Source organism: Lithobates pipiens, unplaced genomic scaffold (assembly GCF_037356315.1).
Source record: "Lithobates pipiens isolate NorthernLeopardFrog02 unplaced genomic scaffold, aLitPip1_a1.2 Scaffold_1, whole genome shotgun sequence".
NCBI classification, from domain to species: Eukaryota; Metazoa; Chordata; class Amphibia; order Anura; family Ranidae; genus Lithobates; species Lithobates pipiens.
In genome coordinates, this window is record NW_027507685.1 from 137323820 (window position 1) to 137350685 (window position 26866).

At 45.8% G+C, this 26866-nt stretch overlaps 1 protein-coding gene across 1 annotated transcript in view; it reads left to right on the plus strand.

The window, feature by feature from the left end:
• Positions 1-26866, plus strand: part of CCDC180 (coiled-coil domain containing 180) — a 125623-nt gene that overhangs the window by 63958 nt on the left and 34799 nt on the right. Inside the window, exons 16-23 of the mRNA XM_077477372.1 lie at positions 167-293; positions 3972-4292; positions 4485-4723; positions 8089-8264; positions 8878-9058; positions 10165-10311; positions 21871-22015; positions 26668-26784. Coding sequence (XP_077333498.1) covers positions 167-293; positions 3972-4292; positions 4485-4723; positions 8089-8264; positions 8878-9058; positions 10165-10311; positions 21871-22015; positions 26668-26784 — 1453 coding nt within the window. The remainder of the gene's footprint in view (positions 1-166; positions 294-3971; positions 4293-4484; positions 4724-8088; positions 8265-8877; positions 9059-10164; positions 10312-21870; positions 22016-26667; positions 26785-26866) is intronic.

Consider the following 26866-nt stretch of genomic DNA (forward strand, 5'->3'; position numbering starts at 1 on the left):
TCAGTGCCGCTTATATCTGTAATCAGATTTTATCCACCAACTCTTCAGTGGCATTATTACTGAACATTTTCTATGGCAACACAGACACTTTCCCCGTCCTTTAGTCGCTATACATGTCTCTGCTGGATATTCCCTGAATGTTATCAATTATTCTGTCAATCAACAGGTATGTGAAATTCCATCATGACCAAGTCATTGTCACAGAGTCCTATCCTGCGATGGTGCTGAGTGAATTAATGTCATACAGCTCATCTGTAAGCAAATTCTTTCATGTCCAAGAAGTGTACGGAGAGGTGAGTCAATCATAAAACAGAGTTGTAAGTACACTCATCGACCACTTTAGGTACACCTTGCTAGTACCGGGTTGGACCCCCTTTTGCCTTCAGAACTGCCTTCATTCTTTTGTGGCATAGATTCATCAAGGTGTTGGAAACATTCCTCAGAGATTTTGGTCCATATTGACAATAGACAATATTGTAGATTTGTCGTCTGCACATCCATGATGCAAATCTCCCGTTCCACCACATCCCAAAGGTGCTCTATTGGATTGAGATCTGATGACTGTGGAGGCCATTGAATACAGTGACCTCATTGTCATGTTCAAGAAACCAGTGGTGAGATGATTGGAGCTTTGTGACCTGGTGCATTATCCTGCTGGAAGGAGCCATCAGAAGATGGGTACACTGTAGTCCAAAAGGGATGGACATGGTCAGCAACAATACTCAGGTAGGACGTGGTGTTTAAACAATGCTCAATTGGTACTAAAAGGCCCAAAGTGTGCCAAGAAAATATCCCCCCAGACCATTATACCACCACCACCAGCCTGAACCATTGATACAAGGCAGGATGGATCATTACTTTCATGATATTTACTCCAAATTCTGACCCTATCATCTGAATGTTGCAGCTGAAATCAAGACTCATTAGACCAGGCAACATTTTTCCAATCTTTTATTGTCCAATTTTAGTGAGCCTGTGTGAATTTTAGCCTCAGTTTTCTGTTCTAAAATGACAGAAGTGGCACCTGGTGTGGTCTTCTGCTGCTGTATCCCATCTGCTTCAAGTTTCAATGTGTTATGCGTTCAGATATGGTATTCTGCATACCTTGGTTGTAACGATTGGTTATTTGAGTTACTGTTGCCTTTCTATCATTTAAAATCAGTCTGCCCATTCTCCTCTGACATCAACAAGGCATATTCGTCCACACAACTGCCGCTCACTGGATATTTTCACTTTTTCTGACCATTCTCTGTAAACCCTACAGATGGTTGTGTGTGAAAATCCCAGTAGAACAGCAGTTTTTGAAATATTCAGACCAGCCAGTCTGGCACCTACAACCATGCCATGTTCAAAGTCACTTAAATCCCCTTTCTTTCCCATTCTAATGCTTGGTTTAAGCAAGTCGTCGTCACCACATCTAGATGCCTAAATGCATTGAGTTGCTGCCATGTGATTGGCTGATTAGAACTTTGTGTTACTAAGCCATTGAACAGGTGACCAGTGAGTGTACATCAACAGGGGATGAACATCTCCTATGGCAACTTTTGGTCCCAGAAGCAGGGGGTGGGGGGGTCAGTGTGACAGCCTCCCCAATCAACAAATCACAGTTGCAGTTCACCCTTGTTTTATCTTATTTGCATAATTACCATACATTCTTTATTTTGTTATTAATTTTTAAATTATACCTGTAGATTCTTATAATATATAAAAAAAATCCCTCAAGTCTGCTTATAACAGTAATGGAAAAACAAACTACAGATGCACTGCTCAGACCGAGCCGCATCTGTGGGCCTTTTTTGTGTGCTGCTCTTTACCTGTATTCTCTCCCATCTAATGCAGAAATGTCACCTCTGTGTCAACCTATAAGGCACCAGTGGAGGACAACCAGTCCCCTTCCCATCCTCTGTCCAGGTGGCTGGGAGGAGAGTGAAATTGACAATGAATAAAAGCATTGTTAAATGGCCATTTTGTGAATGTTCCTAACCAGAATTGAGTTCATTTAAAATATACAGTAGATCATCTAACCTCAAACTTCTTCTTTTGTGGAGAGAGAGATGACAAGTAAATAATTAAAAAATATGTAGGAAAGTGCCTGTGTTATAATAAAAACTGAAGAGTAGGAACTCAAATTACTATAGACACTGTTGGTGACCAGTTCGCTTTATTTACTTCCCTTTCCACCATTTCATAGTTTACTGTGGCTGCTTCCTTGTGGTCAAAATCCACTATTTTTAACTGCACTAGGTGATATTGAAAGTATAACTAAAGGCTTTTTTTTTTTTTGGAGAATTAGAACCCCTGTCGGGTTTTGATTGCTGTCTCTATGCCCGTTGTGGAGATTCACCCTCTCTATTTGTCCTGATTTGGTGATTTGTTATCACCAAAAGTGAAAGAAAACACCAAAGGTTGGGTTGTCACAAGAACAAGGATAGGGGGAAATCTTGCAATGAGGACACTAGTTCTGGTGACAACTAGGGCTTCCCTCACTTTGGAGGGATTTCCTCTCATTTCCTGTTTTGGCTATGGGACAGGGAGTGAAGAGAAGCCTTCCCAATGGAACACAGATGGCAAAAAAAAAAAAAAACACTGACCAGGATTATAAAATTCCATCACTCCATTTGTCTTTAGTTTTTCTCTAAATAGTCCATGATGCCTGTAAATTCCAGACATGCACAGTGTAGTTTTAGGAGTGAAACAGTGCCTGCAGGGAGGTCTATGTTTTGTTCCACCTAGCTAATACCAGAGAAAATTTTGAAAGCAGATTCATGTAACAAATTAAAATTCGTGTCACAGTCTGGAGTGAGTTTCACAAACCAGTAGCTATTGCAGTAGAGAGGCACCCACTGGATAGCTGGAGAAGTACATGAGTAGATCACCCTGGTGGATGACACAGGCTACCTGATGTCCACCAGAGCTCCTGATGGTGAAGATGGGTTTTGTCACATGTTAATACAAGTTCGCAGTCCTCAGGATCACCCCACGAGGAGGTGAGCAAGCGGGGGTCCAGTAGCAGATATAGCAGGTAGGGATAGGCAGAAGCATAGTCGGTAAATAAGCTAAAGGTCAGTAACAAGTAGTTGCAGGTTGAGATCAAGCAGAAGCATAGTCGAGGAACAAGTCAAAGGTCCGCAACGAGACGTAGCAAAAATACAAATGGCAGCAGGAGTGACGAGAGCTAGATATTGGCTGGAGAGAGCACAATAATCTGGCAAACAGAAAGTGCAGATATATGGCTTAAATCAGGAAGTTCGTGAGAAGAGCAAAGTTCAAGGCTTATTCAAGGAATTGTCCAGTGAGTTGTCCAGCATTCCAGATGACTTAGAAAGAAGAGATATCGCCAGACAAAACAGAGTTTGCAGGTTAAGACCTGGGTCCTGACAATTAGTAATTTTTACATAAAACATAATAAATGTAATTGCAGGAATAAATATGTTACTATACTACAGAATTGAACATTTCATAGTAAACATTTCATAGTTAGTAAGGTTGAATAAAGACACCAGTCCATCTAGTTCAACCTGAGTGGGTGTCTACAATTGTCCCTATCCCTGTACATTGCACACTCACATCGGTCCCTACCCTCAAGGAGCCCACAATCCAAGGTCCCCATTCATACACTAGGGCCAATTTTGGACAGAAGCCAATTAACCTACCTGCATGTCTTTGGATTGTGGGAGGAAACCGGAGTGCCCGGGGGAAACCCACGCAGGCACAGGGAGAACATGCAAACTCCAGGCAGGTAGTGTCGTGGTTGGGATTCAAACCAGCGACCCTTCTTATTGCTAGGTGCGGGTGCTAACCACTACACCATTGTGCTGCCATTGAAGTTTTACTTTAAATGACTCTTCCATCAATGCCTTATGCAAGCAGCATGATACCACTGGCTCAGAATTTTGCTCAGTTGCAAGAACTGTTATGACTTGTAGATTCTTTGCTTTGTATAATGTAGCTTTTTTCTTCTTTTACACAAGGCTCCTCTGATAGTTAAAGAATCAGACGGTAAGAGCTGCAAAACCATGTCCCAGGAACTTGTCAGGGCTGATGTGGAAAAAGAGCCTATAGCAAAACCAGACTATGCATCACAGGCTATTGATGACAAGTCTGGCATTACATGGGATCACCCTATAGAGAGTACTGGAGTGAAGACACCTCAACCACCTGAAGTATTAATCAGAATGGCTGATAAAGGAGAAGGATCTGCTCCGGTGTCAGAAGAGAATGAAGATAATGTAACAACACACAGTTCTGGTCATCATGAAATTTTGGAAACTCCCAGTAACACTCAGATCGAGGTGTGTAAGTTTGAAAAATATTCCTCTGCGTTCTGGATTACATAATGGTATTTGGATGCTGGAAATAACATTGCAATTTACAACCCCCTGCAGAAACGGGGTAACAGCTCAGAAGGCAACCTGCCATATGCTTATACATTTTGGTATGGCACTATCTACAAAAGACAACTAACGATATTCCCTTTATTCCAGCTGCCACCAACAAGAGAGCACATGGAAGTCCCAAAGATAGTTGAGACCTTTGTAACCTCCAGAGGAGGCTCATACATTGTGCTGTCACCAAGCAAAAAGCAAAAGAGCACATCTACTGTGATAGACCAACCAGTGACAGAGAATGTGTTCTTCACCGAGGCTGTCATAGAAGAGGAAAGCCCTATCGATATAAACCTGATGCTGGTGCCGGAGAAGCTGATTACTGAGCTGAAGAACAAGTGAGTCTCATAAACCCCATCTCGTGAACCCCATAGACCCATAGAGGTGGCCGAAATTGGCTTAGAAGAAAAGATGCTCAGCTCTGAAATTGGAGCCCCATTGACTTCAATAGCTTTCCAAACCAGTTCTGTCTCAGAACTTTTCCCTATAGGAAAAATATAAAGGCTTGTATTAATCTCATTGCAAATTATTTTATATCTGTTTTCTGCTATTTATACAAAAAAAAACATTCAAAATGCATCTTAAGGAGCATTTTGATTTTTCCAAAGAAAGAGCACAATAATAAGAACTCTCTACCCACTCCAATACATTTAAATAAGTGATTTCCTGCCCCCCATGGGTAAAGTTCTCTTACATTGTTAATGATTATTTCCTTTTATTTTCTCGCCGTCAGAATTTAAGCGTGTAGGCTGTCTTTTCTCCTGCCTGAGCTCTGAACACTAAATAAACCTTTATATAACAAATTGAAGGGTTTGTTATCTGATAGCTTTGCTCTTCTCTAACAGTTGTGTTAGCCCTGAGCTCAGATAGGATACAGGTCAACTTCTGTGGGGGCCTTACAGCCTAACACTGAGCTGACATTACTATGGAGAAAATACAAGTGAATAACAACACTGAAATCTGTCACTGAGAGCTAAGACAGCTTTCTTATAACAGGTCATAGTGGTAATTCAAATTCTTATAAATGTTCATTTATAATTGGTTCTACGTTTCCTGTCGCATCATGGCAGCATACACTCTGGGTTGTGACTCCGCCTCCACAACCTGATAGGACCACATAGCTATAAGATGACGAGACGGCCTCTGCCCCAGTATTCTCTTACTTTTCCTCACCTGTTGGGACCACACAGATCATCACCCTCTAACCACTTCGCCCCAGCCAGGGTCTAGTCTCTCCTAGGTGGAAGTCCTTACCGGTACAGCCTCTAAACAAAGCTAAATGGAAGGAACTCCACTCTGGTCATCTCAGGGGTATGTTGCTATTCTCTCTGTGAGCTTGAATAAGCCTTAAACAGGCTTGAGTTTTATGGTTGCCTCCGGTGTGAGCCTTAAACAGGCTCTAGTATTACTGTCCAGCTCCCAATGCAAGCCTTAAACAGACTTAGCGATATATCAAACTGTCCTAGCATATAAGCCTTAAACAGGCTTGGCTGTTTTGCAGTGGTCTCCATACACTTTTGTCTTTTGTACCTTATTTTTGCTTCTCTTCGCTTTCAGGCAGTCTTCGTGTGCTTTGTGGTGCCTCTGGTAGACGCTGGGACGTGTGCTGAGCATCCCAGCGCTTCCGTGCATTTGCAGTGGGCAGTTCAGGGGACTTCAGAGGGAAACAAGTCCTCAGGATGGACAACAGAGTGGCTGTTGCCTACATCAACAGGCAGGGGGGCACCAGTAGCTCCTCCATGATGCAGGAGGTTTGCCCCATGATGGAATGGGCACAACTGAACCTACTAGATCTGAGAGCGGCCTATATTTCAGGTGTCGAGAATCTCCTGGTCGACTCACTCAGGAGAAGCTTTGTTTCCAACAACCAGTGGTCTCTGAGTCCCCAAGCATTCACTCTCATTTCGCAGACCTGGGGCCCACCGGACGTAGATCTTATGGCAACTCCAGCAAATGCAAAATGTCAGAGGTTCTTATAGAGAATCCCCTTTCCTTCAGCGGTGGGAGTAGATTGTCTTCAACACCCCTGTAACTTCCACCTTGGCTACATCTTCCCTCCGACTCCCCTCATAGCGAGGTTCCTTCTGAGGCTCAAGAGGCCGGCAGCACTAGTAGTGGTGGTGATCCCCTTTTGGCCAAAGAGGCCATGGTTCACTACCCTCCTACAACTGAACGCGGCGGATCCGCTACATCTCCCGCTGTCAGCAGACCTACTCTCTCAGGGCCAGCTTCTGAATCTGAACTCAGAGAGATTACATCTGATGGCCTGGAGGCTGAAAGGATTAGGTATCTAGAACAGGGCTGTTCCCAGAGGGTAGTAGATACATTACTCCAGGCTAGGAAGCCGACCGCCAACATCACCTACCAAAGGATCTGGGAGAAGTTTGTCACCTTTTCTCAACAACAAGGCTGGGACCTATCCTCTCTGGCAGCCTCTCGAATTCTGGAATTCCTGCAGTCAGGCCTAGAGAAAGGACTTCGATCCAGTACCCTGAAAGTCCAAGTATCAGCCCTATCCCCTCTGACCGGGGTCAAATAGGCACATGATCCTCTAGTCATCCAGTTTCAGAGGGCCTGCCTTAAACTAAGGCCCTCTAGGAAACCTTCATTCCCGGTCTGGGACCTTTCAGTAGTCCTGGAAATCTTGTCTAATAAACCGTTCTCTCCACTCGACAACATCTCCCTTTTGATTGCTATAACATCAGCAAAGAGGGTCTCGGAGATGCAAGCTTTGATGGCCAAAGAACCATACCTGGTTGTCTACCCGAACAGAATAGTACTAAGGCCTTCAGTGCGCTCTGTACCTAAAGTATCCTCCTCCTTCCACTTTAATCAAGAGATCAACCTTCCAGCCCTTATCACAGACCAGGGTGATCCTCATCCTCTGGACATCAGGGGCAACATTCTGAAATATCTTTCAGCAACCAAGCCCATCAGGAGATTGGAGAACCTCTTGTTCCATATGGCTGTAGAAAAGGTCAGGCGGCATCTGCTCGTACCATCGCCTCATGGCTGGTAAAGACTATCAAAAAGGCCTACTCGCTGAGTAAACTACAAATTCTGGAGGGCTTAAAGGCGCATTCCACCAGGACAGTGGCAACTTCTTGGGTGGCTTATTGCAGGGTCTCGGCGGAGACCATCTGTAAAGCGGCCACCTGGTCTTCCAGAAACACCTTTAATATCGCATTATAAGGTCGATTCTGCACGACTTTCAACAGTGGATTTAGGAAGGGCCGTCATCCAGGCCAACTCCTCTATTTCTTGTTAATAAATTTACTTTTCTTGCATTCCCACCCAGTCTGCAAGTTACTCCCCAGAGTGTATGCTGCCATGATGCGACAGGAAAACAGAAAATTGTATACTTACCCTTCCTTTCCTGTCGCATCTTCATGGCAGCATACAACAACCCACTCGTTGAAGGTGATTCATATATACGGAAAATACTGTGGTGGGGGCCGTCTCGTCATCTTAAAGCTATGTGGTCCTATCAGGTTGTGGAGGCGGAGTCACAACCCAGAGTGTATGCTGCCATGAAGATGCGACAGGAAAGGTAAGTATGCAATTTTCAGTTTTTTTTGCTAGAGAAACATTTGTTATCTACCTGATTGGTTTCTGTTTCCCATGCAGATGCTCTCTTGTTCTGATTGGTCTGTTTAGTGTTGTGAAATTATGATAATCTTGTTTCAACTTTCCTCATTTTCAGTATTCGGCTTGGCTTCTATGAACACCTGGAGGGTTGGTTTGATGAAATGGTGTCCAATTCTTATAGTATTGTTCTGGCCAAGGAGGAAGAGCTGAAGTCTGAACTGGATTTGCTCTGTCACCTTCATGAACCCAGGGGGCTACGCATAGAAATGGACATCCACAATGTTAGAGCAGGTACAGTCCTTTGACACGTATGTCAAACATCTAAGTAGACATATGAAACACAAGTAAGCATTATTAAACTGTCATAAGATATGTAAAATAATGCACTTACCTTTATAATCCCACCACCTATTCTGTACCATGGAATAAGTAGGGTGGTGACATTTTTTAGGTCTTGCAAAGCCCCACTTCCTTCCTATTTTTTTGACTTACAATAAATATGGTTTTAAACATACACATACCGGCATATCTTTAGTGACAAACAGCTAATTGGAAACTCCTCAGAGAACATGTAAATCTACATTTATATGTATATGGCCAGTTTAAGAATATATAGTAATATCCACGCTCACAACTTAGATATTACGACCATAACAAAACAGTCCTAGATGGACAAAAAATACAAAACACAGCAGCCAGCATAAACATTGTTGATCGCAATATGAGTAATAGTAGAAAGTTCATATGCAGCACTGCATATGAACTTTCTTCAGTTTAAGAATATATCAGAACGTTGTGTATTGGCAATAGGTGGAATATTATCAATTAACAGCCAGTCTTGTTTGCTACATCATTTTCATTTTACGCATACCTCTGAAACAAGATAATTCTGATTCCCTTGTAGCTGAATTGCTCCTACACTCAGAACGTGTGGACCGGCACTGCGAAGGGGTGAATCAAGCACTTAATGATTTAAAGGATGAGAGCACTTTACTGATTGAGAAAATGAAAAGTGAGACTGAAAATTTCCGCAGTAAAATCATATCGATGGAAAGCACATTCCTGAATGCCAATAAGTCTGATAAGTGAGTATATGTCAAATTACTACACCATACCACTATATAAATTATTTTCTCTTTTTTCATGTTTACTAATTGATCCCAAAGATGTGGGGCTGCAGACTATTGGAGGTACAGTAAGTCAACCCATATGGGACATGATGGGGGACGTTTTATAAAAGTGGAGCAGACAGAATCTAGAACATTTGTGCATGGCATAAGAAAGAAAGAACAACGGAATAGGGTGATCATGTTTCCAAAATGTCATCCAATGGGACTTTCCAAGTTGGCCCCCCTAATGTCAGTCACATGGTCCCTAATTCTCTGCCAAAATGTCCTTTGCGTTTTTCCTACACAAAAGGCATTGCATCCACAGGTTACTATATAGACAATACAAAATGCAGCGCTCTGAAAGAATGATCAAATAAATTCCAATGTAGTACTGTATGCATGAACAGTGTTATTTATTCCATAAAGTAAAAAAATGGTTGAACAGTCAAAGTTTAAAATAAATGGTAGTGAATGTTACCAGTGACCTCAGAGTGGATAAGGGGGAATCAATCATCTGGGAGGCATGCTTGGAGATAGTTTGAACATCAATCACCATCCAAGGAAATGGAGGGGAGAAATTTCAGTTCCCAGAGGTGAAGGGTACTGGCTGCTGGCAAAACTTGCCAGCTCCAGGTGGATGCCACTAGATAGAGTGCTTGGAAATTTTGCACTATACTCTATTTAGTTAGCCAATAAATGGTATCACCCTAAATACAAACTTCTATTTTTGTTAATGGTTAACATGATACAACACTCTGCTGCTAATACAAAGTGACAAATGACGTTTAGTACCTGGTTATTCATTATTTAAAGCAGATCTAAAGTAAAAAAAAAAAAAAATCATGTTACTGCAATGAAAAAAAATTACATCTACAGCCCTGAAATTCTTACCCTCACACTGGTATGGGTTCCTATCTATAGCCCTGAAATTCTTACCCTCACACTGGTATGGGTTCCCATCTACATTATATTTTGGTTATATCTATCAGTTTGCTAATAAAGTTTATGCAATTTTTAGTTTTTGGGACATTTTACTTGTAAATATCTCATGTTCAGTTCAATATTTTAATTCTACATTTCAGACTGGTAGCCCTGTGTAATTCCTTATCATCCATTCTGGATAGCCATAACAGTGGGGTCCAGACTGCCATGAGAAACTACCGCCAACATGTGGAGGAGATGCTGGGAAAGCTCTGTGACACCAATTCTGATTTCATCAAATCTTTTAGGTAAGCACAAGGCCAATATTTAACCTCTTGCTTACTGGGCACTTAAACCCCCGCTCCTGCCCAGACTAATTTTCAGCTTTCAGCGATGTCACACTTGTGCAATGACAATTGCACGGTCATATGACACTGTACCTGGCACTGGTGGGCACTGATAAGACGGCACTGAGGGCACTGATGGGTGACACTGTGGGCACTGGTAGGTGGGGCTGGTGGGCACTGGTAGATGGTGCTGGTGGGCACTGGTAAGTGACGCTGGTGGGCACAGAAGCCTCTCCACGAACAGGACCGATGTCCCTCTCGCAGCTGCCAGTGATCGGCTTTTTTTTTAGGAGAAAACATAGCTGATTACGGGCTCTGTTAGGTCACATGATCAGCTGTCATTGGCTGACAGCTGATCACGTGGTAAGGGGTCGTGATTTGCCCATTACTCTGATTTGTGATCAGCCGAGTCTCATAGACTCGCTGATCACAGGGGGCGCGAAGGCCGCTCAAGCACAGGAGGATGTCCAGGGACGCCCTCCCGGCAAATTAAGTCCATGCTGCAGCCGTCTTTCAGCTATAGCGTGGACAGGAAGTGGTTAATACCAGATCTTAGTGTCCATTGACTGACCTGCCTAACTTTCTGTGAAAAATAACTGAAGAGCCATCAATCAGATAAGTAGGGCATGTGGCTGAACGGAAGTAAATAGAAAAGTGACGGCAGAAAAAGACTGAGTAGTCCATCGAGTCTGCCCATTTTCTTTCTTTTTTTTTCATTAACCTTGCCTGACTATAGATTTATGTTAATCCCAAGCATGTTTGAAGCTATTTACTGTTTCTTCTGTAGTGCTGGCCAACACTGTACCTCCAATGTTGTACTCTCTAAGCGGATTCTTTTTCCCTAGGTGCATTTTTTTTTTTTAAATATTGAACTGCAGTCTCCACTGCTTTGACCAATCTTCCAGCAATGCCAAATCATGTTCCATGTTACAGACACCTCAAGGGATATCAACCCTATTACACACCTTTGTGTCATCAGCTAAAAGACATACCTTGCCCAACACATTTTTAGTTGTATCACTTACATATATGTTAAATAGAACAGGACCCAGTGTAGAGCCTTGTGGTACACTACTAGTGACTGGTCTCTGTTCTGAGTGAACCTCATTTACAACCACACTCTGAGATCTATTCTTTAGCCAACTGCATATCCACTGACCCACCTAAGGGTTAAGTCCTAGATTGTACAACTTTTGTGTTAGATCATTATGTGGAACTGTATCAAATGTCTTGCTGAAATCAAGATATGCTATGTCTATAGCACCGCCCTGGTCCAAAATACTGGTAATATAGTCAAGAAATTCAATCAGATTTGTCTGGCATGATCTGCCCTCAGTAAAGCCATGCAGCTTTGGGTCCAGCAAGCTTTGTAAATTTTAAGTGATCAATGATCTTTCTTTTCATGAGTTATTCCATTACCTTGGCTACAATTGATGTTAAACTTACTGGCCTGTAGTTGGCAGCTTCTACCTTGCTGCCCTTCTTGTGGATAGGTACAATATTAGCTGTCCAGCAGTCATGGGGAATGTCTCCCTATTCTTTTTTACAAGTAACGTGGTGTTTTATTGAAGATATTTCAAGTATTGTACAGAATAAACATTAGCATGACAGTAATATATCACACTTGTCTGGTGGAGTAGGTTACAACATACAGGTAGTAAAACCATATAAGAAAAAGCACAGAGCAGGGGGAGAGACCTAGACATACAAAATATTATTAACGGGCGTATTTACATTTCACTGCACAGTATGTCACACAGTAAACGGGCTCAGCCTTAACACCACTCCAGTTCCCAAAGTGATTATCCAATACCTTCTTATTCCTATCCACTCGTCAAGGGGGGTGGGGGGGGGGGGGAGACATAAAGCACCAACACGTGCTCTATTCAGGGAGCTCATTGCATGTGGAAGCACTACCTAGCCAGGTGTCCCAAATTTTGCCATATTTGCCATGAAAACCCCTGTGAGCGTACAGTATACCTGTTTTTTTTTGTATGGGAGCACTTTATTGACTGCAGTTATCCATTCCCGAAGAGAGGGGGGTACAGCCTGTAGCCATTCCCTTGCTATAAGTAACCTAGCCATATAGAGAGATTCTTGGAGGAACATTTTATGGAACTTGTCCGAGTCTGGGTCTGGGAAGATTCCCAACAGACAGTGCTTGGGGCACAGCGTCAGGGGCGAACCCATTTCATCATGAATGAATTGTAGAATGTGGGTCCAGTACTGCTGGATCTTTGGGCATGCCCATAAAATATGGAAGAAGGTACTGCTTGGGTCATTGCATCTGGGACAGAGGGGATTATAGTTTGGCTTGCACCTAGCTATTCGCCTTGGTGTCAGGTATGTTCTGTGTAGGATGTATAATTGTGTGAGATGGTCGGATAGCTTAGTGGAGACTTTTTTACAGGCAGCAAGTGCCTCCTCCCATTCATCATCCTCCAGCTCTCCCACATCCCCAACCCAAAGCTCCTTAAGCCTGTATGCCTGTATTACCGCCGAGGGTCTGAGGAGAGAATTGTAAAATATTGAAGTTAACTTGCGTGAATCCTGCGCCGTAAAGGTGTCTACTATATCTAGGCTCTCCACATTGGGGGGGGGGGGGGGGGGCTTGAAATTGTGCTTGCAGGGCATGGCAGAGCTGGAGGTAGCGAAAATGCATGGTATTCGGGAGGTCAAATTCATCTTTAAGATGCTGGAATGATTTTAGTGTAGATCCCTGGTAAACATCGGCCAGATATCTCACCCCGTGATTAAGCCATAGCACATGGTCTGGTAACATCTGTAATTCCCGTAGGCCAGGGTTATCCCATAAGGGTTTATGAGAGTGTGTCGAGGGAAGTTTCAGTCTGCGCCTCACTATTTCCCAAACCCTGCAATGGTGATAAAGCAGTCCCCTCTGATCCTCCAGTGCCCCTGTTGCAGCGTGATCTCGAAATATAACCTGAAAAGGGTGGGTAAGTATGCGGCCGTAAGGAGAGCATATTAGTGCTAGGTACCTAGTCTTATCATGCTTGTGTAGGTGGTAAAAGTGGGAAATCTGCGCCGCCAGATAATACAAATTAAAATCAGGTAGAGCCACTCCTCCCAATTCAGCATTTGCCATGATAGCTTGTGGCGACTGTTACCCCAAATAAAGGAGTTGAGAATAGCTTTGATGGATTTAAACAGCCTAAGGGGCAGGTAAACGGGGGCATGCCACAGAGCATATAGGAGCATATAGGAATCTCGGGAGGAGAATCATTTTTATCAGGGTCACCCTGCCCATTACCCCCAGTGGAAGTTTGGCCCAGGTCTGGATTTTAGCTTTCATATTTGCAATTAGGGGTTCTATATTCAATTCAATATAGTCCTCCGGGGAACGAGTAATTGTGATGCCTAGGTATTTCATGGAGCTGACCCTGAGGAGCGGAGTGGAAGCCTGAAGCTCTGACGGAGCTCCCACGTCAATGGGAAGTATCTGGGATTTATCCCAGTTGATCTTGAGCCCCGAATAGTTACCAAAGGTCTGGATTATTTTGAGCGCCGTCTGCAGCAATGGGCCTCTGTCTGCTAGGTACAGCAGCATGTCATCTGCGTAGAGGCTAACTCTTTCTTCCAGATCGCCACATCTCAGGCCTCTGATACCCGGGTGTGTTCTAAGGACTGAGGCTAGGGGCTCTACAGTAATGGCATATAGCAGCAGTGACAGAGGGAACCCTTGACGCGTGCCCCTGGAGAGAGGGAAAGGTTCAGATATTCTTCCATTGACCAAGATCCTGGCACAAGGGCCGTGATAAAGGAGGCAGATCCACTTAATAAAGCAGGGTCCAAACCCAAACCACGACAGGCATTTCCAAAGGTACTCCCACTCTACTGAATCCAACGCTTTAGCTGCGTCGAGAGATATCACTGCTCTAGACTAGATTTGATCGTAGCATGCCTGTAAATTCATATGTAGTCTTCTTAAATTATACGCCGTGTTCTTAGTGGGCATGAACCCCGTCTGGTCAGGGTGGCTCAACCCAGGAATTACTGCATTCAGACGTATCGCCAAGACCTTGGCCAGGATCTTAATGTCAAGTTCAAGCAGGGAAATAGGGCGGTATGATTTGGGGAGTTCCAAATTTTTCCCTGGCTTGGGGATAAGCACAATATATGCTTCACTCATAGATGGGGCAGGGTTTCGGATTCAAATATATGCGAGTAGAGTTCTTGGAGCCTGGGTGTTAAGGTTTCAGCGTACGTAGTGTAAAATTCAAGAGGGAGACCATCCGAGCAAGGCGTTTTTGATGTGTTAAGCTGGGACATCGCTACAGCGATGTCATCAACCGTGATGGGGGCCTCCAACTGTTCAACCTGGGACTGCGTGAGTACAGGTAAGTCTATGCCATTTAAAAGCGTAGTTAATCCCTCCCCAGGGTCGGTAACTGCCAAGAAGTATAAGGACGCGAAGAACGTCCGGAACTCCTCGGCCACCTCATCTGGATCTGTGAGTAGAGTCCCATTAGAGTTGCGTAGGGATACTACAATTGGAGGTTTATGATCCAGATGGGCTAAGTAAGCCAGCAAGCATCCAGCGCGCTCTCCGCATTCATATGACCTCTGTTTAAGATAGAAAATGTTTCTCTCTGCTTTCTCAAAGTGAAGACTGTTCACCACTCTAGATTGTAGTCTAAGTTGGTCTGCTGTGATGGGGGACGGATTTCTAGTGAACTCGCGTTCAGCGGTCATTAGCTGCTGCTCTGCCTGTGCTATCGCCCTTGACGAAGCTCTCCTGTATCTAGACATTTTTTGGGATAAGTATATGCGAGCATGAGCCTTAAAAAGAGTCCCATCTCATATGGTGCTGTGTTTTGGTTGGTTTGAAAATAAAATTCCCATTCAGATCCCGCCTCCTCCAGCCCCGGAGCTACACTCAGCCAAAAAGGGTTGAGCTTCCACACATAAGACGTAGGTGGCCCCTCAAGCTGGAGCTCAATTCAATAAGGTGCATGGTCAGAAAGTCTGGGGAGGAGGGTGCGGGATACAAAAACAAAGTCTATGCGTGACATAGTAGTGTGTGTGTGGTAGAAAAACATGAGTATCGCCTATCTAAGGGATGGCGATGCCTCCATGTATCCACCAGAGCAAGGTCCAGGCTGAATTTGCCAAACCTGGTTTGTGCGGAGTTATGGGTATCCATGGGGGTCAGCGTGAGCCTATTCACCTCCCTGTTCACTATATTGTTGAAATTTCCCATCCACACCGCGGGAACAGTGGGGAATTGGGACATAAATGCTAGCCCCTCATTCAGGACTGCAAATTGAAAAGGAGGGGGTATGTATATTGCCAAAATTAGTAATTCCAGACCATTTACCTCAGCATGCAAGAAAAGATATCTACCCTGGGGATCTGACCTAAGCATTAGCAATGAGAATTGTGCTGTCTTTGCTACCAGAATTGCCACCCCCCTGGAGTTAGTAAAGTATGGGGCCTGGTATACCCAACCCACCCGGGGTTTCTTAAGCGTCACCATAAGCTGGCCTGTCAAGTGCGTTTCCACTATAGCTATTATATCCGCTTTTTGTGCCTTCAGGTAGGAGAGAACTGCATTGTGTGTGTTTAGGTTCTTATCCCCCTGAGATTCCATGTAAGAAATTTCATGTTAGGCATGGCATCTGATGTATGTAATTGCGCTTCCCGTCCCCATGCAGCAGCCACGGACCCCCCCCCCCAATATGGGGGGGCCCGTGACCCCGCCCGCCGGGCCCACGGGGACCAAAAAGCACCAATCATCATGCCCACCCCCCAGCTCCCAGCAGTGTGCACTCATAAAACGCATCACAGTACTGCATGACACATTCATCCACCATTGATCATCTGTATAATTTCTCAATAAACACCAGTATTTCAGAACCATAACCCAAACATTAACTACAGGCAATAACCAAAATAACACACTGAGCCGGCCGGCCTGATACCACAACGAAGCGTCTACCGGTGCATTGTGCCAGAGTCGGGCGGCCCAGGGAAACCTTTCTTGTTTAGCAAAACTTGTAACATGGGTCCAAGCAAACCTAGCCAGGTCTCTGTAGGTCCCAGTATCTAGCGGGGCGATTGTTCGCTGCGAAACGGACAACAGTACGAGAGGCACAACTCCCGGACATATCCACTCAAAGTATTTTGTGTAAAGAATAAAGCAGGATGCTGAGACTATGATACATGTCCCAGGTGTCATGACGGGCAGAGCCTGCTACGCCCTTCAGCAACGTGGGCTATCGCTCAGATGTTTACTAGCTGAAAATATGTCATAGGAGTATCAGGAACATAGGGCGGGAGATGGGTTAGCATACAGGGGAGGGGGGGTCAGCTCTGGGACCCCAAGGGGGAGATAGACTGAGGGGGGATAGGGATCAGGTGCAGTGTAGGAGACACAGCCCCTGGTTAGGGCACAGGTATCACCCAGGACAGTTTTCTCAAGGGGTAAGTGGTACAGTACCTGAAGTGGGGCCAGCTCAACCCCAATGAAAATTCGGCCGTAGTGGTTCGCCAGTATGGGCACTTCATGAAAAAGCTAGCAAAAGTCCAGGCCTGTTCGTCGGGGCCTCAGGCAGAGTTGCGTGCCGGAGCCGCTCCATTCTCCAGCCATGTAACAGCCTCAGGGGTATCAAAGAAGTGTGCCCCATCTTCTCCCGCCACACGGAGCCTGGCCGGAAAAAGCATGGCATATGAATAGTTCTCAGCTGACGTTTGGCTTTATTGAAGAGTGCTCTCTTCTTCTGGATTTCTGCTGAAAAGTCCGGGAAGACCCTGATTTCGGTGTTCTGTTATGGGATGTTTCCCTTCAGTTGTGTAAGGTGGAGGACCGCGTCACGGTCTCGGAAGTTCAGCATCTTGGCTATGAATGTCCTGGGCGGTACGCCTTGTGGAGGAGATTTGGCGGACAGTCTGTGGGCCCTCTCCACTACAAACGATGTGGAGAATTCCGCTCGACCGAACATGTTAACCAGCAGCTGTTCCAGAAATGTAGGGGGATAGGGCCCCTCCTCCCCCTCGGGCAAGCCGATGAAGCGCAGGTTGCACCTTCTGAGACGATTCTCCATATCGTCCTGTTTTGCCATGACCACAGTAAGCTGGTGTTGCAGGCGCTCTGTGGTGACTTGTAATGGTGGTAGTTCGTCCTCCACATGGCTAATGCGGGTCTCCGTTTCCGTGACTCGCTCTCTGAGCTTTTGCATGTCCTGGCGGAGAAGGGAGACATCCACCTTGACCTCCTCATTCTTTCCCATCAGGGCACTTTTGCAATCAGATATAGCTTTGAGCACTCGGCGGAGGGGGAGCCGGTGCCATCTTCCTCTGCATTCTCCCGCACCGTATAGCGGTATTTAGCCAGCTTTGCTGCGGTTTCTGGCTCCCTCGGATGCGGAATGTAATGCAGCTCGGATTAGAGAGATTGAAAGGCAGCGATAGCCCCAGGATATTCAGTGTCGGATATATGGCAGGCAGAGCTCCCGTTCAGTGCTCCTCACGCCATGCCGGTCCAGGCCACGCCCTTCTCCCTATTCTTAGCAAGAGTACGCTGATACATCAGACCAGGAATGTGCGGAGAGGTCAGTGGCTGGTGAGGCACTGGCTAGTATAAGAGCCAGATACACATAGGTTACATACACTGCGATCATTATAGCGAGAGCAATAATTATAGCACTGTAACTCTACACATGTAATCTGTAACAAAAATTAAAGTGTCACCTATGGACATTTTTAAGTACTGAAGTATGCTGCCATTTCACGAGTGTGCGCAAAAAAAAAAACATTTGAAAAATTGCTGTGCAAATACCGTGTAACATAAAAAGTTGCAACAACCACCATTTTATTCAATAGGGTGTTTGCTAAAACAAAATATATAATGTTTGGGGGTTCTGAGTAATCTTCTAGCAACAAAATTATGATTATTACATGTAGACGAGAAGTGTCAGAATTGGGTGGCAAGGGGTTAATTACCATAAGTAATATACAAATAGTTATTATATAATTTTTTTTAAGGTAATTTACTATATTTTCAAAAACTGTACTCAAGCAGGTGGCTTAACAGAGAAATTACTGAAGTTTGAAGTTAACTCAAACCAGTAATTTCATAGTAAATAGATAATTAATAAATCATTAAGTTATAGCATATAAATATATGATTTAGCTTGATTATAACAGTACCTTTCCAACAGCAGCAGATTCTCATTCTCCCTCTTAACTGCGTGAGAAAAACATGGGACCGTGGGTAAATCTTATACCCATGTATTTCCTTGTAGTTAAGAAGGCTGGGCTGGAAGGGAGTATTTGTCTTTTAGACACATGCCCCCTCTATGACACTGCTGTGAGAGGTGTGCCTCCACTGCAGCATTTTTGTTGGGCAGCTGGGGCTAATGGTGCTTTACCATTGGTCCCAGACTCCAAGCTGTCCTTTGAGCTCCGTGCCTCTAAAGCCCCATACACACTATCAGATTTTCTGCTGATTTTTTCCTTCAGATTTACCAAAACCATATAATATGAGGTCAAACCTTAGGAGTTTCAATGTGTATGCAATCAGGCAGGCCTTTGCACTACATGGTTTTGGTAAATCTGGAAACAAAAATCAGCAGAAAATCTGATGTGTGTGTGTATGGGGCTTGACAAGAAGTGAGAGGCACTATGAGCTCAACCTCTCAGTCTGCTGCAAACAGAGTGTGCCAGCTTGTATTTAAACTGCCCGCTTTATATGTAGATTCTGACAGGCTGCACAAGGAGCCCCGTATCTCCGGAGCGATTGGTTGTAGGAGCCCCAAATTTTTACCAGTGATGGGGTAGGACTTAGGTTACCTATTCTCTGTGACCTTAGGTCACCAAGCTACGATCCTCAAAGCTCTGCCTCACCTGCCTCCCCTGACTGTACGTCCCTGCATCGGACCTATATTGTTTAGGGAGTCCCCATGCCTTAAGTGGTATTAAACCTTCATTTTATTTTTTTTAAAACAAGCATGTCATACTTACCTGCTCTGTGCAATTCTTTTGCACAAAGCAGCCCTCTTTTGGGGTCCCCTGCTGGAGCTCCAGTCCCCTCCTTTTTGGCAGGTACCCCAAGGAAAGCTGCTCTCTATGGGGGGACCCGTACAGGCTTGCTCCTGAGCTCTACTGCTGTGCATTCTATGCATTAAGGTGATTAACCTTCTGTGCTGCAGCTGCCCCCGAGAACCCCCCCATCCCCCCCGCCCCCCCGCATTTCCTTACCTGAGCCTGATCCAATCCAGAATTGTGCATTTCTCTCTCCTTATTAGACAGATTAATAGCATGAGGGGCCTGGAGTGCATCGGGGGAGCCCAGAAGAAGAGGATCGGGGCCGCTTTGAGCAAAACCATTGCACAGAGCAGGTAAGTATAGGCATATTTATTATTTTTATATATATAAAAAAGAAAAGCTTTATAACCATTTTAAGGCTTTAAAACCACTTTAAAGTGTATGTAAACTTTAAAAATGTACTTCTTTGATTTGCTCCATTTTGATCTGCTAAATATACCATAGAAAGTGTTTTATTATATCTGTTCAATAAGTACAAACCTTTTGATTTTGCCATTAATCCTGCAAGTTGATAAATTCCTGTGCCCTCTGCCTGTGCACGAGGAGGGGTTATGGAGATGAGGCAGGGGGAGGAGATCAGGAGAGGTCTGTGTCCTTTGTAATCTATCAAAAATGAAGTGGGTAGGGCTGACACCATGTGCTAAGGATTTCAGAGGTGAAAATACATGCGTGTTGCTATTGCAGAAGAAGGGAGGAGCACATTGTATTCCCGGCTCATCAACATGTGTTTTTCTGTACTTGCAATGTCTTCAGAGATGCACTAAATGTTTGTTTTTGGGGTTTTTTTGCTGGGAAAAGCACTTTAAAACATAAATGTAAAAAATGTGCAAAAATGTAAAATAAAGTGTGTTGGCAGTCTCTCCTTCTTTTCACCACATTATAACTAAAAAGGTCAAATCCAAAAAGGGTTACACTGCCAGTAAAGGAGATACAATTGTTAGATCAGGGGTGCTCAGCCAGTGGCCCGGGGGCCAAACGTGGCCCGCGGAGCCCTCTGATGTGGCCCGCGACCTCCTGCTCTGGGATGGTGGTTTGACAAGCCCAGATCACAGGTTGCCGACCCATCATCCTAGAGCATCAGTGTTGTAACTGAAGCCGGCGGTAGAGAAAGCAAGAAGCTGCAGAGCCACATAAGCTGATGCTTCCTGTATAGTGCCAGCTCTTGTCACAAGCAATACTTAATGCATTCTGCCTGGGACATCAACAGCTGGGATAAACTGAATGGAAGACTGTTATTAAAGCGGGAGTCCACCGGGACTCCGCGTTTTTTTTTTTTTTTTTTTAAAAGCCAGCAGCTACAAATACTGCAGCTGCTGACTTTTAAATAGTGACACTTACCTGTCCAGCGCGCCCGCGATGTCGGCACCCGAAGCCGATCGCTCGCTCGGCTGCCGGGTCCCGCTGCCATCTTGGGTATGGGAATCAGGAAATGGAGCCTTTCGGCTTCATTTCCCGGTTCCCTACTGCGCATGCGCGAGCCGCGCAGCGCAATCCGGACGGTCCCCGCTGCCTCTGGGAGCTGTGTGTTTCCCAGCAGGCAGCGGGGCACTTGCTGAAGGGGGCGGGCGCTTGCGGAACGGGGGCGTAACCTACGCTCGTTCCGCAGAGAGCTAGCCCGGAAGTGGGTGCAGTTACCTGGATTATCCAGGTAACTGCACCCCCCTCCCCCCTGAAAGGTGCCGATTGTGGCGCCGGAGGGGGGGGGGATTCCGATGAGCGGAGGTCCATTTTAGGGTGGACCTCCGCTTTAAAGGTGTGTTTGCTACTGAAATCAGTGTATATATGGGCATATCTGTTCTTCAGTGGTTACTAGGCTGCTGTTAAACTAATTCTGCACCTGCGGGTTACCTGCACTGAGCCATAGACTGTTATTACCTGTGGGTTTGGTGTGCTTTCAGAACGTGCACTATACCATCAGGATATAATAGAAGACTATGGCAAAGTGCAGCTGACCTGCAGGAAAGCTAGAGGTGCACGTGGCGCATCAGTGTGAAAGCAGCCTTAGGACCCAATTGGACCCTCCATTCACCTCTATGCCCATTTACCCCTGCTTACCTTCAATCCGATACGCTAAAAAAAAAACAATAGAAAACAACAACAACAAAAAACACAGAAGGGGAACCATCCCCTTCCATCACATTGAATTGGAGGGCCCATAGAGTAGCATGGGCTGTGTCCATATCCGTTCTGCATATGCAGCGTAGATACGGACCTGTCATCCACCCATTACATTATTTTGGCCCGCGACCGGTTACCAAGTCGCTTTGATGGCCCTCTCTCATCAAAAGGTTGGGCACCCCTGTGTTAGATGGTTTAGCTCTGCCTGATTTCAAAACGGTATCCTCCTTTTCCATTAGATTGGAGTTCTCCTAATATAAAGTAGGTAGTAAAACTCATGTGCTGAAAATAAAAATTTAGTGTTTTATTTATCTAATGACCACTGCTTTTGTACAGATTATTTTCAGAGGGTGGGAATTTTTCTCCTGATGAGATCGAAAATCTTCGTAAGAAGCTGCATAAAGCATCAGCCACCATTGCTTCATTTGAGGGCTCCATCATGGTGGACCTGGAGGGCCTGGAGTCGTTGTGCTTAGAACAGGTAGATCTGGAGTAGTTACACATTTGGATGCGAAAAGATGGGGTCTTTGTCAGCTTGCTCTTATACACAATGCTCATTATTGTCTGTCAGAATGTTACCTCCAGAGATAAATACAGCAATTTAAAAAATGACCTACACTGAATTACCAAAAGTACTGGGATGCCTGCCTTTACACACGCATTAACTTTAATTGCATCCCAGTCTTAGTCCATAGGGTTTACTATTTAGTTGGCCCACCCTTTGCAGCTGTAACAGCTTCAACTCTTCTGGGAAGGCTGTCCATAAGATTTAGGAATGTGTGTCTATGGGAATGTGTGACCATTCTTCCAGAAGCGCATTTGTGAGGTCAGGAACGAGAAGGCCTAACTCACAGTCCCCACTCTAATTCATCCCAAAGGTGTTCTATCGGATTGAGGTGCAGACCAGTCAAGTTCCTCCACCCCCAAACTTGCTCATCCATGTCTTTATGGACCTTGTTTTGTGCATTGGTGTACAGTCATGTTGGAACAGGAAGGGGCCACCCCCAAACTGTTCTCACAAAGTTGGGAGCATAAAATTATCCAAAATGTCTTGTTATGCTGACGCCTTTACTGGACCTAAGGTGCTATGCCCATCACCTAAAAAACAACCACACACCATAATCCCCCCCCCCCATAATCCTCCACCAAATGATTTGGACCAATGCACAAGGAAAGGTCCATAAAGATATGGTTGAGTGAGTTTGGGGTGTAGGAACTTTACTGGTCTGCACAGAGTCCTGACCTCAACTGATAGAACACCTTTGGGATGAATTAGAACAGAGACTGCGAGCCAGGCCTTCTCATCCAACATCAGTTCCTGACTTCACAAATGCGCTTCTGGAAGAACAGTCAAACATTCCCATAGACACACTCCTAAACCTTATGGACAGCTTTCCCAGAACAGTTGAAGCTGTTATAGCTGCAAAGGGGGAGCGACCTCAATATTGAACCCTACGGACTAAGGCTGGGATGCCATTAAAGTTCATGTGCGTATAAAAGCAGGCATGCCAGTAGTTTTGGTAATATAGTGTATCATTTTCAACTAAGACGGATGACACAGTAGATAGAATCTCTTGGTTGAATAGCCCATTGGCTACTTGAATGTCACTCAAGAAATCTATTGCTGAATTCTGTGAAGATAAAAATCAAATTCACAATTTCTCCCACTTCATGGAGCCTTTCAAAAAGTGTCTCACTCTTCATATAGATTATAATACAGCAGTGCTAATGTCAGACACCAACCTGAGGGGGGCAGAGTGGACTTCTTTACCGTGGATGAAATGATAGGAAATTCTGCAACATCTTTGAGAAGACATTGCAGCCTAATTCCTCCCCATGACGTTGGCAATTTAATACAAACAATGTAGTAAAAAGATTGCAAATCCAAAAACTGTCAGGGAGATCTTAATGCTCCATGATTTTGTCCACCCAACCGTAAATGTATCAGTTAAATTTTTTGTGAAATTGTTTTAAAACAGCAAATGCAAGCCAATAGTTTATTTGGGTACTTCCATAAAGAATTTAAAGCTGAATTCCAGGAGCTCCTTTGTAAAATGTATAGGTACACTATGAGTTAAGTCCAAGGAGGTGCATGACACCTCCTGGGCTTATCTCTTTTATGTATATCTGACAGTTTTATCGCACTGTTGGAAGATGGCTATCGCTGTATTTATGGGAGCTTGATGCTTATGCTTCACGTCTAAGCATCTTCAATACTAGAGTCGGTGCAGCTGCTATGTCTGCCCCAACCCTCCTCCTCCTGAATCACAGAAGCCTTTGTATTATGTGAAATTATTGGCAAAATACAAAGGCTTCTCTGAATAGGCAGCAGAGAGGAGGGGTGGGCATAGCTACTCTCCTCTTGTACAGCCCCTAGTGTCAGTGTATACTCTGACAGAGCCATACACCTGTCAGATATAAATGATAGAGATAAGCTTAAGAGATGCCATGTATCTCCTTGGACTTAACTCATAGTGTGCCTTCACTTTTTATAAAGTGACTGAACTTCTGGAATTCGGCTTTAAAATAGGCACCCATCATCAGCTATCCTTTATTCTTTCATTTTCTTGAAGTTGTTTGTATTGTCTGAGTTCCACTGCTTCTTATCCCGCGTACACACGATCAAACAATCCGGTGGAAAAGTCCGGCAAACTCAAGTCCGCCAAACAATCCCCCCGTGTGTAGCCTCCGGCATACTTTTTTGACCCGAAAGTACGGCGGACTTAGAATGCCGTGTTGCACTCCAATCTTCCCGCCGGACTCGCATTTCGGCGGACAATCCGGCCGTGTGTATGCCAGTCCGCCGTACTTTTGAAATGAGCGGACTTTTCCTGCCCGGAGAAAAGTCCGCCCATTTTGAGCGGGTCTCCAGGTAGGCGGGGCCCGCAAAGGAGACGTCGCTGGCCCCGCCGCCTGGTATGGACTTAGAGGGGAACCCCAACGCCGAAAAAAATCGGCGTGGGGGTCTCCCCCAAGTCCACAACAGACCCTTGTCCGAGCACACTACCCGGCCGGCCAGGAAAGGGGGGTGGGCGAGCGAGCGCCCCCCCTCCTGAGCCGTACCAGGCCGCGTGCCCTCAACATGGGGGGTGCCTTGGGGAAGGGGGGGCCGCGCGGCCCCCCCACCCCAAAGCACCTTGTCCCCATGTTGATGAGGACAAGGGCCTCTTCCCGACAACCCTGGCCGTTGGTTGTCGGGGTCTGCGGGCGGGGGGCTTATCGGAATCCGGGAGCCCCCTTTAATAAGGGGGTCCCCGGATACCGGCCCCCCACCCTATGTGAATGAGTATGGGGTACAATGTACCCCTACCCATTCACCTGTAAAATAAAAGTACAAAAAAAACACAACACACGAGATAAAATACTTTATTGCACAGCTCCGGGGGTCTTCCGTCTTCGGGGGTCTTCTCGCCGGACTCCTCCGCTATCTTCTTGTAGCTCTTTTGCTAGCGGAGGAGTCCAGCTTTCTTCCTCGCCGCCGGCCTCTTCTTCCGACTTCGGGGGTCTTGTCCCCCTCTTCGGTTCTTCTGCCGGGCCACCGCGCCTTCTTATAGCTCTTTTACAGGCGGTGGCCCGGTCTTCTGTCGCCGCCGCCGCCGCCGTCGCCTTCCGTTCTTCTTCTTCTTCTTCTTCTTCTTCTTCTTCTCCAGGAGGTGTTGACTCGACGATCTCTCCGGCCGCAATGCCAGGGACGCGCTGCGCTGCCACTTATATAGGGACAAGGGGCGGTGTCACATGGGTTTATGTCACATGGGTTGGTGTCACATGGTGACCCCGCCCCCTTACAATGTCACAGTCCCAGAGGATGCTGGGACTGTCGCCATGTGACATCAACCCATGTGACCAACCCATGTGACATAAACCCATGTGACACCGCCCCTTGTCCCTATATAAGTGGCAGCGCAGCGCATCCCTGGCATTGCGGCCGGAGAGATCGTCGAGTCAACATCTCCTGGAGAAGAAGAAGAAGAACGGAAGGCGGCGGCGACAGAAGACCGAGCCACCGCCTGTAAAAGGGCTATAAGAAGGCGCGGTGGCCCGGCAGAAGAACCGAAGAGGGGGACAAGACCCCCGAAGTCGGAAGAAGAGGCCGGCGGCGAGGAAGAAAGCCGGACTCCTCCGCTAGCAAAAGAGCTACAAGAAGATAGCGGAGGAGTCCGGCGAGAAGATCCCCGAAGACGGAAGACCCCCGGAGCTGTGCAATAAAGTATTTTATCTCGTGTGTTGTGTTTTTTTTGTACTTTTATTTTACAGGTGAATGGGTAGGGGTACATTGTACCCCATACTCATTCACATAGGGTGGGGGGCCGGTATCCGGGGGCCCCCTTATTAAAGGGGGCTCCCGGATTCCGATAAGCCCCCCGCCCGCAGACCCCGACAACCAACGGCCAGGGTTGTCGGAAAGAGGCCCTTGTCCTCATCAACATGGGGACAAGGTGCTTTGGGGTGGGGGGGCCGCGCGGCCCCCCCTTCCCCAAGGCACCCCCCATGTTGAGGGCACGCGGCCTGGTACGGCTCAGGAGGGGGGGGGGGCGCTCGCTCGCCCCCCTTTCCTGGCCTGCCGGATAGCGTGCTCGAACAATGGTCTGTTGTGGACTTGGGGGGGGACCCCCACGCCGTTTTTTTTCGGCGTTGGGGGTCCCCTTTAAGTCCATACCAGGCGGCGGGGCCAGCGACGTCTCCTTCGCGGGCCCCGCCTACCTGGAGACGCGCTTGAAATGAGCGGACTTTCCTCTGCGTGTGTGGGCGAGTCCGTTCATTTCAAAAGTAGGGCGGATAGTAAGGCGGACTTAGTACGCCGTATTAGTCCGCTCAAAAAGTGCCGTGTGTGGGCAAGTAGCCCGTTCGGAAAGTACGACGGACAGTCTGGCGGGAAGTCCGCCAGACTAAGTACGTCGGACATACCGCTACGTGTGTACGCGGCTTTAGATGTAAGGCTGCTCAGACAAGTCCCCCTTCTCCTAATGTCTTTGTGCCGTATTTGCCTGTACGTTTTTAATTATCATTATTATTATTTAATGTGCAGGTACAGCAGAATATGTGGCTGCTGTATTGATAAACGATAATAGCAAATACTCAATGGAATGTCAATACAGTATGTTTTCTTATTTTCTAATGTCTTCTTTTATTCAGGCCACAGACGTTGTTAAAAAGCATGAAGACAAATTCCATAGTCTAACAATGGACACAATCTTTCTAGAGAATATACAGAAATTACTGACTAATCTGCAGGTGAAGATCAAAGCACTGGTAAGTGAGCACAGAGAGTATAATTTATTGCTGCTATTAACCTCCCTGGCGGTAATCCCGAGTCTGGCTCGGGTTGGGATTT